The 13,844-nt window shown below is 37.2% G+C and overlaps 1 protein-coding gene across 3 annotated transcripts in view; it reads left to right on the forward strand.

Annotated features, from left to right (window-relative positions):
* The window catches only part of LOC103278744 (uncharacterized), a 50,740-nt gene extending 39,063 nt beyond the window's left edge, over positions 1–11,677 (forward strand). For 2 of the 3 annotated variants that reach the window (XM_062978690.1, XM_008109873.3), the window contains exons 2-6: positions 2,819–2,936; positions 5,573–5,683; positions 9,169–9,330; positions 10,118–10,202; positions 10,633–11,677. In XM_062978690.1, coding sequence (XP_062834760.1) covers positions 2,819–2,936; positions 5,573–5,683; positions 9,169–9,330; positions 10,118–10,202; positions 10,633–10,889 — 733 coding nt within the window. In that variant the 3' untranslated portion in view covers positions 10,890–11,677. The remainder of the gene's footprint in view (positions 1–2,818; positions 2,937–5,572; positions 5,684–9,168; positions 9,331–10,117; positions 10,203–10,632) is intronic. The other variant, XM_008109872.3, reaches the window with a different exon arrangement.
* Positions 11,678–13,844: the final 2,167 nt, after the last annotated feature.

Consider the following 13,844-nt stretch of genomic DNA (forward strand, 5'->3'; position numbering starts at 1 on the left):
CCTTCAGTGTGTGTCTATGGTATTCTTCCACCAGATATCATTCATTCAATAGGATTCATTATTATCCATGATTTTTGCCAATCATGTAAGTCTTGGAATGTATCCTCCTTAACTACCTATTAACAGTTAGGAGCACTTAAAATATATAGAAGACTCATTTAAGCCTTTGATCTTGATGGTGAAATACAAAAAAAAAATACAGAGATGTGTTCAAAACAATGAGCTGCAGATCAAACAAACTTTGGCAAAAGATGGTTTGGTGACATAATGACCTGTGCAGCTTTATGAAGTGGGCAGCACCTGGTTCGGGGAAGGGGATTCAAAATTTAACTTCAGTAAGAGCAATATTTGAAAAAGTCTTAAAACTATGAAGGTCTTTTATTTAAAATTGGCTGTGCTTTCTGTGGGATTCTGGGAGTTGCAGCTCAAGAACAAATATTTTCTTATCTCTTATGAATAACTTGTCTGAAGCCCTTGGAAGCAACACAACTATTCTCATTTGTTATTTTATGATTGTATCCCATGCCTGTTCAGTGGCTAATGCAATGGTGTAGACATTCTCAGTTCTCATTCTCACATGAACTGCTGACATTGGTATATTATGGCACAAGTCAGAAGTGTTGCAAGCCTGTAATTTTAGAATGTCAGCTGAAATCATACAACTGTTTATGGTATCAGCCTGGTATGGGCATTTTGCCACTTAATGTGGGCAAGGTTGATATGTATTCCTCTCTATCTCTCAGCCTATGATATTCTTCACTGACCAGCATTCCCCTCTGTGCTTTATCTAAAACTTTATGATGGAGGACTAGATATGGAACATTTATTATAAATATCAATATGAGTCTGTCCTCTATTATGTTCAATCTCCGTAGTAGTAGCACATTGCAATATTAGAGTGCAATGATCAATTTATTACCATATTAGAAATAATCTGGCATCTTCCCCAACAATGGCATGTTAATTCTGTTTCTGTTTGTAATTTGTGTACAACTAATGGTGCTGGCTATTCATTTACTAAGCTGTACTTAGGTCTCTCTGGTCCTTTAAGGACTGAGGGGTGCTGACCAAGATCTTCCTGGAATTACAGGATATAGGATAGGCCCTCCTTGAGCATAAATTTGTCATCAACCAAGCTCTTACTGCAAGTCTTAAGGCTAGTTTCTGCATTGTGCACCGCTAGCTCCCTTGGCCTGTTTGGGCTGCAAATTGGGTGTGTTTCTCCTCAGTATAGAAAACAGTTGCTAGATGAAAAGAGAGAAGTTCAAAGATATAGAATGTAAAATGAGATATGTCTGGAGAAAATATACTGAATGAATCTAAAAAGCACATGACCGACCAAAGGCAAAGAGAGATTATCCATTCATATCATGAAGATAAACGTATCGCAGACAGCCCCTTGGGCCTTCTGGGGATACTTGATCTTCCAGTAAAAAAGATTGACAGGAGCCTGCTGGGCGTCATTAATGTCCAAGGCGGAAAACTGTTTGCTTGCCATTATCTTTACTTCAGATACTTGGATTTGTACCAGTTGAAATTGGACAACATTATTTCCCCTTTTCATGTAGGTCTGTCTTACATATTGTAACAATCCCATCCAGGAATCCACTTTAGCTTCCACACACTTACTGAAGCTTTCTGTATATTTCTTCATCTCAGACAAATAATTTGTAATCTGTACCTGAGACATAGACATGTCTACTTTTCCTTACCTGAATTGTAGTCAGATACAATTACTGTATATCCAGATTCAATTTTTTCCTGCATCCTTTGGGATTAATGTTTTTATCAAGATCTTGTTCAGGCTAACAGTTGAGATTGCAAATTAGTCAACACAGGTTGTATATAACTTTTTCATTAAAGTGGGCTTGCCTGAACCAGCTTACATAAATGGCAAGAGGCCAAATGTCTTGTAAAGACTAGATATCTGTTACTTCTAATTGCTTGTTTTCTGGCAAACTTCCAAAGAATAAGTGAGCCAGGCCTTCTCTCTATCATTTTGAGATTTCTGTGTGCCAATCTTACAGAAGGAGAGAAAGAGTCTTGACTCATTTTGTTCACACACATGAGTGCATATGCAGGTGTGTGTGTGTGGGGGGGGGGGAGGTGTGGCGCCATTTTCCTCACTGCATGATGGGTGAGGGTGTGAGGAGCCGCAAATAAATCAGTCTGCTTGCTGTGTAGTCTGATTGTGATATTGCAGTATCATAAGCCCATAAGGTTTATCCAAGGCAGAAAATGAAAGTGGTACATTAGACTCTTTAGACTGCAATTGCAGGTGCTCACTTTGAAAGCCCATATGACTACATACAAATTTACCCAATACAATATACTGCATAATTTCAACCTTAGTGACCCTATTAAAATCAACTGAAGTTACATAAATGGTGACTTACAAGCCCCACTAATTTTTAATATATTTGCACCTTTTATTACAGAATATTATGCAATGAGGATGACATTATACAATTGCGAACAAATTGGTCTTTGAAAAACAATATAAGTTAAACTAAAAAACGAATTGTGTGGAACAGTTGAATTAGACCACAGTTCAACTACACATTCAAGCTCCGCTGTACATTAAACACCTGACAGGACAGATTAGGGAGACATTTGGATGCTTTAGATATGCACAGACTTGTAATAATAAACAAGTGGAATCATGTCCTTTATTAATTTATATTCTTTAAAGCTAGAGCTTTGGCTAATTAAGCTGTCTCTGATGAGTAACCTACAAATTTGGGTTTATGGCAGCTGTATAAATGAAAAGAACTAAATACCTTTCTCCAGTACAACTAACTTTCTTTTGCCATTTCAGCTCATTTGGACATTTCCAGGCAAAACAACATAATGTTGCTTCAGGGACCTCAGAAGGATCAGCTGCAAGTCTCAGTTTAAGACAAGGACTGTGCTTGACCAGGCTTTCTGTCACAAAGGTACTCAGCAACCAATGTGCAACAACTTCCTTCAGCAGTCTTGTAAAAGTTCTCAAATCGCCCTGCACTATGTTATGGTCCCTGCTGGGGCTTCCTTCTGTGAAGTGCACAGAAATCTGGCAGACAGATGGCACATAAGTATGTACTAGACAGAGGTTTTAAATAAGATATAATTTCACAGACTTAATGACTGCAACATGGATTTTTTTTAACATTAAGTATATTTGCTAATTGCTGCCATTTCATTTTGGAACAGATTTTTCCTTTCAGATAGTTTTGCATCATATACGTGTGTGTGTGTGTGTGTGTGTGTGTGTGTGTGTGTGTGTGTGTAAGTTGACTTTATATATAAGTCAAGGGCAGATTTGGTGTCAAGATTAGGGATTTTATAAGTCAAAGGTCATCCTGCAGAGAGGGGAGACCACACATGTCACCCCAGGGCATCAGCTGTCATGGCCTCTCCTGCCATTTTCTACCCAGGTGTTCAAAAAGACCAGAAGCTGCACTACAGCAGAAGGAGTAGAAGAGGTCAGTTCTTTTTTTAGGCCTCCCAGGATGGACAAAGCTCTCTTTCCAGGCATTTTGGACAAGGAATACTTAACTTGTCATTAGAGAAGACTTTGCCTATTATTTTGTTTAAAAAAAAAGTAAGAAAATACAAGCCATACTGAAGTCTGAAAGATTCTGTAAGTGCTGTTTACTTTAATCTCCAGTAAGAGGCAAGGGAACTCAGGGATGGTGCTGACTGATAGCTCCATTGGAAACCATTGCATCATGCTATAGCAATGATGCTTTTTTGACTAGAGTCCAAGTCATCCACAGGCTGGAGTAATAGCTCACTGTCCAGTCTCAGACAAGCATGTGGTGTCTCCAGAGGAATCTAATGCTTGTAACTAACATGACTCCTCCCATGTCATAAATGGTTACTTTACATCCAAGCTGGCATTAAAGTGCAGGGTTGAAACCTCATCTATTTGAGCTCTAAATGGGCTTTGCATCTGTGCAGGATATCAGAGATCACTAACCAATGTTGTGTTCTATTTAATTTCAAACAAGAGCTAGTAATTAGTTCCCCACCCCACCCCACCCTTGAGTCTTGCCCATAATTCTTTTGTGATTTCTTTGATGAAGTATTGAAGATTTCATGCTCTGAAATAAAAAATATAACGATTTTCATTATTTTAAAACTGTAGAGAAACAGGTATTTGCCTCTGCCTCCCTTTGAAAATTATTTGCACAATAAGCCTAACGGGATCACAGTATTAGAGGGAGCACTGTAGGTCACTGCTCCAAATGTATTTATTTACAGTGGAGTGGAGTTCTAGGTAAATTGTTACATTATTGAATTACTTTTGCTCTTAATATATTTCCCTTAAGGCTTACCCAAAAATCTGACTTTCTGTAACTTAACCTCATCCAACCTGTTTAGAGCAGAAAATAGCTAGTCTTTGCTCATTTCTGTGTGAAAGCATTTTGGGTATTTGAAGATCCTGATGTTTTTGCCCAGTCTTTTCCAGTTATCCAGTTCTTTCAGTCTTTCCTGCTGAACTTTTTACTTTTTTCACACCAATTGCCAGCTTTATCAATTTGTCTACAGCCTCCTTAAAGCTGTACATCCAGAATGAGGCATGCTGCCCCAGATGAGTAATGCAGAATAGGTTTTTCCTGATGTGAACATTATGGTCGAGTAGGAGAGCTAAAAATGATATAAGCCTTTTTATACCTGTCCTGTTTCAAACTGCTATCTTACGTTCCACTTTTGAAAGATTACAAAAATGTGTTTTATATGTACTGCACCTTCCTAAATACTGGATTTCCTCCCCATCATAATTTTCAAGATAATGTTGCACTGTTAACTTTCAGCATTCTTTGCTATCGTATAGAGCTTCTGGAAATTACAATCCCTCTCTCATTATACATATGACTTTAGTTTTAGCAAATCTGAAAAATTAAAATGTTCTGCCCAGTTCTCATTCAGGTACATTTACTTTCATTGTTCCTTTGGCTTTATCTCTCCAAGAGATATAAGGTTTTATCCCATAGATAGCTAACCTGAAACACTGGATCACCTGTTGTCACAGATTATGGTTGCTTGTATTGCAACTGGATAAAATGACAGCCCATGAATCTGGTAGGTTAATATCTCTGTTTGCTTTGCCAGCTCTGAAGTGTAGAGCTGAATCCCTCCCAAAGCCTGGGGTCAGGTATGTGTATATTTTCAGTAGTGTACACTTGGAGTTATATATCTCAGTGACAACTGCTTTGCACTTGCCTCGTGACAGCCACTCTTGCCTTTAAAATCCCCCCAAAATGTCTGAAGGTTAAATTTTAGTTGGTTTGACTTAGAGTATCTTGATTTAATCATTATGAGTCCTGTCTGTTGCATGTTCATGTATGCATTCAGCTCAAAAACAATACTACATGGAATGAAAAGGAATTTGGTGCCTCCAGATGTTCCATATGAAACATTTGAAACACAGCTAAAATGTGCTCCGCTGATCTTGTTGCTTTTTCACATATACACCCCTTGAGTCCTGCTTTTATCATCCAAATGTATTAGTGAACTCATAATGCAATTAGAGTACAGGAAACCGAAAGCCTTTGGGATTTCAAAGTCACTTTTTTCCTTCTCACAGCTGAACCATCTGGTGATAGAACATTTGGTAAGCTGTGGAATTCCAGCCGTGGGCATTTCGGTAAGGAGACCTGTTGGCTTTTTTCCCCTCAAGGCTATTATAACTTTTCAGGCAAGTTATGGGTGGAAAAATATCCTGGCTGGATGGGAGGAAATTGGGACTATTAGTGGAGTTTAAATGTTGAGAAATTCTTGTGAATCTTAGAGTTATAAATCTTAAATTTGTAAATCTTAGATTTGTCATTTGTCTTTTAATTTTAAAATTTAATTATTTTTGCATTTTGTCAATTCCTTTGTATAGTTGCCTTTTGAAGTAGCAATGTGTTCGAGCAATTTCTTATTTTGTTGTTGTTTTGCATCCAGTCAGCTTCAATTTATGGCAACTCTATGAATTAGAGACCTCAAAGTGCTGTAGTCATTAACAGCTCTACTCAAGTCTTTCAAACTCAGGGGCGTGGTATTTTTTTTATGGAGGCAATCCAGTTCTAGTGTAGTTTTCCTTTTTTGGCCTTCGATTTTACTTTAATAAGTTATTCCTTCTCACCATGTTCTAAAATATGATATTATCAGTTTAGTCATTTTGGCCTCAAGTGAGAACTCAGGCTTAATTTCTACCTGACTCCATTCATTTGCCTTTCTGGCATGGTATCTGTAGGTCTCTCCTCCAAACACCATACTTCAAATGAGTTGATTTTACTCAAGTCAGTTTTCTTCACAGCACAGCTTTCACAGCCACATAGAGAAATCAGAAATACTGTGACCTGAATGATCTTGATTTTGGTGTTCAATTGTGGTATTTTGGACTTAAGGTTCTTATTTTCTTCCTTCATAGGAAGCATTGCAAGTTCTAGTCTTCTTCTGATTTCTTGACTGCACTCTCCATTTTGTTGTATGATTGAGACCAGGTATAGAAAACTTTTAACATTTTCTGTGTCATTCTCACCCACTTCAAAGTTAGGTAAATCACCTGTTGTCATTGTTATTCTCATAAGTAGTTGTAATGCTCCTTTTTGCACTTTCCTCTTTAGCTTTAATCAGTATCTATTCGAAGCCTGTTTTTTTTATAGCAATAGTTCTAAGCCTTTCCTACTTTCTACGGGTGTATTGCCTGCCTACTTTGTTGTCTAGTAGTTTTCCTGTCGGAGCTGTCTGAGGAGATGTTGGAGTTCGTTCTGAAAGACCTCAGCATTTATGCTATGTCTGTCCTGTCTTTGGGGCTTCATGGCTACCAGTACACCCCAAAACAGCACATGGGACCTTGGGTTGCATGTCATAACACTAGGCATTTTGAGGAGAAAGTCACTAATATTCCCTTGAAACATGATGTCACCGTTATCACAAAGTCAGGAGAGACATCCAGTGTCCCATTTGGTTAGTTTTCATGGAATTATTTTCAGTTGCTAAAGCTGTGTGATATGGGCAAATATGGGGCAAATTGCTTGGATCTGTTTGTCCCACCATGATAAGATCTAATAGAATCACACTGTTTGGAAGAACAGGATTGGTGAATGCCTCACAGTGAAAGGCAGGTGTCCCTGTTATCCTGAAGTAAGCTGTAGTGTGCCTTTTTCTTAGGAGGAACTGTCTCATAAGTATGTGAGTATTACTAGAAGTATGTGAGAATTACTATCCTTTCACTAAGCAATAATACTCCTTACCACCACTCCTTGTGAATTGCAGCCATACCTCTTTTTCAGTATTCTGTCCTGACTTTGGCTCTTATTCAAAGTATATATCAAGACAATCAAATGTTGTGCTATTGGTCAATATTGGTAATGGTCATTATTTTTATGACCTACACAATCAAAAGTTTTGCTATGGTATTATCTATAAAACAGAGCTTCATTTTCTTTAGAAATGTTTTGGTGTACAAAATGTTCTCTAGTGTCTTTTCTTTTTCTGAACTCGGTTTGGCCTTCTGATCTATACTTAGTAAAATTATGTAGTAAAATCTTGAATATATTTTACTTAAATGGAAAATTCATGCTTTGGGCTGATAGCCACTGCAATCATAATGTTGCCTTTCTAGTCAGTGGGACATTGTTGTCTTTTCCTAATTTATTGGATTTTGTAAGGATTTGAAAGGATTCTTTGTTTACAGCTTGGAACACCTCTATTGATATGACATTCCATCTCTGGTGATTTATTGTATACTAAGTGCTTTGAGACCAGCTTTTACTTTATTGTCTAATGTCATTAAAATGCTTCCTTGAAGTAATCTGTGATCCATTGATATCTCTTCTGGATTTGATCAATATATTGCTTCATCATCTTTTTATTTAGTCCCAGTCATATTATGTGCTTCCCCTCGTAGGCTGGAACTACACTGCCATATAATGCAACTTAAACTGCCTTATAAGGTCAATGTAGATCCAATGCAGTTTGAACTGCATTTTATGGGTATACATACACTGATCATATAATGCAGTTCAAACTGCATTATATGGCAGATCCAGCTTTAGTATTATACCATCCATATTCATTGTTCCCTTTTATTTCTCAGATTTTGCAGAAAGCTTCTTTGTTGCATATTGTTGTCTTTCTATTGACTATTGTGACTGTTCTCTTGTTCCTATATGCAATAACTGAATTGTTGCATTTAGCATTCTGATCCAATTTTACTCCAGTTCCTGTAATTAGCCGTTCTTCTTCTGGTAGCTTCTTCATATTTTGCTTCATCATATTCAGAATATTTGAATCCGTGTGGCCATCTGATGACATCTGCATATCTAGTCATCTGTTTGGTTACTCCCAGAATCCATTTGTTATGAACAAACTGATGCCTTCATAAAATTCCAGATCTTATGCTAAATTCACTGACATTGTTTGATTCTGCTCATTTTTCTATTTTTGCATTCGAATAGACTAGTTAGCAACGTGTCCTGATCTATACTTATATTTGTAGTGTTTTTGTTGTTGAAATCTTCTCAGTATAATTCATTCACCTAACTGCTCGTTCTCACTTCCTGTAAGTATAGATATTTTAGTTCAATAAGCAAGTGGTTTGAGTGGAAACCCAGTGGGTAACCATGGGCAAATAGTATACTCTCACCCTCAAAGGAAGACATTGGCATTCCTTCTCTGAAAAGATCTTGCCAAGAAAACCCTGATAAGGTTTGTCTTAGGTTCACCATAAGTCAGAAATGACTTGAAAGTGCACAGAAGCAACAATGGAATTGCTACAACTTTGGCTTGGAAGGTTCATATTTTAGTAATCAGAATTAGAACAACCTCACGTGTGATTTACTGACATGCTTAATTGAAATATGCAATCATTAATGTATAAGTAAGTACAGTAACTTCTTCCATTTTGTTAGCCAATAAAATATCACTCTGCAAGATAGACTATGTAAAAGTTTATAATTATTTTACTTTACTTATTCAATATCCCCACATTTTGATTCATAACTTCAACAGTGAACCATAGACAACTTGTGGATGAATCATTTAATGGCTGGTAGTGATGCTTGAGGCATTCCAGCATGAATGTGTTTGGCGTCTAAGTGTGAAATTAAATCATATTGGCACATTCTATTTGATTTTCTGGGGATTTGTGTGTAGCAATATAATTGTTTGCATTCATTTGTTTTCTGATAGACATTTGGAACCTGGAAAACAGCATCCAAGAATGTCACTCAGGATGGGATTGATGCGGTAAAAGAAGCTTTAGATGCAGGTTATGTGCCAGTTTTACATGGAGATTGTGCTCTGGATTCAGAACAACATTGCTGTGTCTTATCTGGAGATACCATTATTGAGGTAAGAGATGGGGAAAAGAAAAGTGCATATTCATGCATAGCAATAGTAACATTAGATATTTAGTCTCAATAGATCATTCCCTTCTTTCCATTTTGTTTCATTAGTAGTGCCCCCCTTTATAAGCATGATTCCAAGGTGTGCCAAACATTTTTCAAAAACATTTCCATGTGAATCTGGTTGAGAATTCCTTGACTTAAATGCACCCCAACTAGATTTGCAAAGACATGCATGTTCTGACTTAGCTTTTAAATCAATCATGGGAAAATATAGGTTGTGAGCCACAGCAGCAGCATTTTTACTACAAATCCATGCTAAAAAGACTCCCAGGGCAGTTTACTTCCTGTATTCCCTGTGTTTATAAGGGGACATTACAGGGGGGGGACTGGGATTGGATGGGAAGAAGAAAAAAAACCAAATTTAGATATCACCTCTAAAACTAATCAGTAGTTCCTGTAATCACTACCTGAAATGGAAACCACTGAGCGAGAGAAGTACTTTGATGGAGCCAGTGTTTCAAAATTAAAAAACAATGCACGAAGTCTTTATAGACTGTTTTAAATCCCCTTGTGATTGGGCTGATTAGTACTTCTAAGATTTTTTTTATAAGGAATGAATGTGTTGATACCTTTGTAATTTTCTAAACTGCCTATCTACATGTAAGCTAATATAGCAGTATTCCCGACTTTTAACCTCAGGGCTATGAAGGATCAGTACTGGAGACCCTGGAAAATTAATGAGCTGGGCAGAGTCACTTTAAGATTGTTCACATTCATGTTTTCCTTCTCAGGTTCTAGCTAAGAAGTTCTCTCCTAGGCGAGTTGTGTTTCTCACAGACGTGAATGGAATTTTTAGCTGTCCGCCTGACACACCAGGTACAGATTAAGTCTCTGTATGTCAGCATGAAGCCTACTGATGGTATGCATAATATGAATTATTCAATTGAATAAGCAAAATCTCTTTGTTGACTATGTTAGACACTTCCTTCTCCTTCCCTGCACTCAGTAGTACTGTAATTAAATTTGTTGTTATTAAACCAGACAGCATAAATAGATCTTTCAGATTTAGAAACTAGTTGGATTAGCTAGAATGTTCCCATTTTGTTTTTTGCCTTAAAAATCATCCTAGGTACATGCAAAAGGAGAGCCAGTGCAGTGTTGAATGCACAGAACTCATCAGGAATACACATGAAAGACAAGACCCCAGAAGATTTTGAGAACTTAGTCCCTGTCTCTCAGGCATGAGTGTTTCGTCATGCCTTTCCTTGTGATCCTAACTCTGAAACCTGTGTTTCTTGTGATACAGGTGCTAAACTTCTAGATCACATTATTATTCATCCTAATGGAACTATGGAACCACACATTCTTACATCTGTGCTTCCACATGACACTACTGGAGGTATATCTATGAAGTTACAAGCTTCTATACACATAGTTTCTCAGAGCCGTGGAGATGTTCCCGTTCTCATCTGCAAGCTGGACAGTGATGCAGCTGAAAGGGCTTGCCTGACAGGGGAGTTGATGGAAGGTGAAGGTACAAAGCTTTTCTTCAAGGAAGCATGAAGGTATCTCTGCAAGAACATTAAATTAAGCAAAAGGCAAGTTTAATCAAGGTGGTACAATTTGGATATTGTGATCATTTGTAGAATTTCACATGACAGTCACAGTCAATTCCAAATATCTTGAATTATGGATTCTCTGTTACTCTATTTACTTTGAAATGAATGTGGTGACATGTAAGCCACCACTATTAATTTTTACCATTTTACAAATATTTTTCAAATATTCTTTCCATTCCATGTGTGCTGTCAAGAGAAGTTTGGAAAGAAGCTGTAAATTTGTTAAACTACATAGCTACAAAGCTCTACACAATTAGATTCTCTTAATGCGTACATTCATCTCCTTTGAGAAACTTTCCCATCAATACTTAAAAATCAAGACTGATGTGGGCAGAATTGGATATGGCATCATCCTGGGAATGGATAACATTGGTAGATCTGGAGCTATCTCCACCTCTCCTGGTTGAAAACCCACTTTGTTTTTCAGCTCCATGTTTTTATGTCAAAACAAGACATGCAAGATAAAGGAAAGGCTTTCAGGATAGTGCTTGTCCATTTCAGATTTTTAGGAATGGTTCTGAAGCCTGTATAATTATAGGCAGAGGCAAAGATGGATTGTGCTGTTCTGTGAAAGAAATTTCAGATTTTGGAAAAGAAAATGTGAGAATTAGATGAGGAAAGTAACATTGAATATCCAGTCTGCCAATCTGTTTTTGAGTGTACTTAGTGGTGTGCATAATTTCATTTTTTCTTTGTATTTCATATCAAATTCATTAAATTTGTGCATATGAATCGATATTGGAAACATGAAGGAAAAGTGTTTTTTTTTTTAGGGGGTGTGTGTGTTAAGAACTGAAACACTCACCAGTCATTTGTTAAGATTCTGTAACATTTGGATGCCTCCCAAGGTCAGTTTAGTTTTCAGTTTAACCATTAAGCAACTTTGGTAAAACCAAGAAAACATGAAGCATTTTAAAAACCAGTCCTTTTTCTTTGGCCCAATCATCATAAGCAAAGGCACTAGGGACAGGACTAGCAAAGTTAATGAGCAGGAGACTGAGAACATAGCCATCTTAAATGTAGTTTGGGAAGATGAGCCCCCTGTGGCTGGGAATGCAAGAGGCTCTGTCCTAAACTATATTTCCCAGAATGAAGGGTTCAGCATCAGAAAACCCCAATGAGGGCTGCTGTTTAAGCAGCCAGCTGTTTAGAGTCAGTCTAATAATAATAAATTATTGAATCTACAAAGAGGACTAAAGTAACTAGTGTGCTAAGTTGAAGTTATGTCATTGTGTGTCATAAAGACTGACAGGCATTCAAGGGGATTGCTGTTGTCGCTATTTTGGGGATAAATTGTTTTTGTCTAAACTTTTAAAAATCCCTGTAGATGTGTGAATCTTTTTGAAACTTCTAGGGATTGATGCCCTGGTTATCGTGTGTATTGTGTATAAAATTCAAGTAGATCGCTCTTGTGTTTTTTTTAATGTTTATAAAAACTTTGAACATTTCAAAAAAACCTGTGGATAAGTGATAGATTCTGAAATTTGGTGGGCTAACAGTGGTAAATGTGTTCTACCACTGTAGCAAGTTTCACCCCAATTGCTTTAAAAATGAGGGAGATAGAAGCCCCTGAAGTTTCTCCAGTTATAGTAATTTAATTATGAGCATGTGCAATTACTGTAACGAAATAGCCATGAAATTTTGTTACTGTCATTATAGTAATGATTTTTTTTCACAAACTATACTTTAGAAACACTTTAGAAACAAAATGTCAGTGCCCACAGCTTTGTAATGATTTTTTAACCATTTTTTAAAATGGATCGTACATCTCTAAGTGTACTCTTATTGCAGCAAGCTTATGGTATCAACATTGCAGATACAGATTCATTCTTCCTAAATGGCAGACAGACAATTTTATTTTTTCTTTAAAAAGTCTGAAGTATAGGTTGAAATTTGATGAAAAGAGGGAGGCTTTGAAGGATTAAAAAGATACTAAGCAAGTCTAAGAAAAGAGAAGGGACAAGAAAGCTACAGACTAGGTGTTGACAAATTGTTTCACTGAAACAAGATACCATTTCATAGAATCATACAGTCACCAGGGTTTCCACTTAATGCAGGTAATTCAACTAGAGCATCCCCAGCAGGTAGCTGTCTATCATCTTTTTGACAACCAGAGAAAAAGGCCCCCATCAGCTCTCTAGTTAATTTATTCCATTGCTGAACATCTCTCACTGTCAAGAAGTTTCTTCTAATGTTCAGTTAAAATCTACCATTGTGTAATTTAAAACCATTAGACCTGGTCCTACCCTCCAGAGCAGTAGAGAATAAACCTATATTGTCTTCTCTGTGATAACCCTTGAGATATTGAAAGAGTGCAGTCTTGTTATCCCTCAGTGTTTAATTCACTAGAATGAATATCTCCAAGTCTTTTCTGTACATGCTTATTTGAATAGCTGCTGGCCTGGACACCTCAGGCAGCTTGCGCAAGATTCGGATGTAGCTATGTGAGCTGAGATATATGGGCATCCTGGCAGGTCAGCAGTTCAGAGGGTATTAGTGAAAGCAAGAGTGATGTCATGCAGCTTTGGTTCATCTATTTATAGCTCAACACATATAGTATAGGTAATCACACTTAAGGTGACAGAATTCAACTAGGTGTTGAACTTTAAGTCCAAGTGAGATAGCTCTTTAGAATGTTATTTATGGATAAAATCCTACTTTCAATGGCTTGCTTTCCTATGGATGTTATTTTGTTAAATCTATTTCTAGGAAGAAAGGACTAAGGTGTTTTCTCTCTCAGCAATGCCAGCTCTGAATTGAGGCCATTTTACATTGTGATATACCAGCACAACTAAAGGGGGAATATGAATGCCATTTAAATATATAATTTTAGAGCATCTTGAAGCACGTCCCTAATTTCATAATCTCATGTTACTGTGTGCGTCTTGGGGTGCAGCAG

The sequence above is a fragment of the Anolis carolinensis genome, chromosome 4, assembly GCF_035594765.1.
Source record: "Anolis carolinensis isolate JA03-04 chromosome 4, rAnoCar3.1.pri, whole genome shotgun sequence".
In the NCBI taxonomy this organism is placed as follows: Eukaryota; Metazoa; Chordata; class Lepidosauria; order Squamata; family Dactyloidae; genus Anolis; species Anolis carolinensis.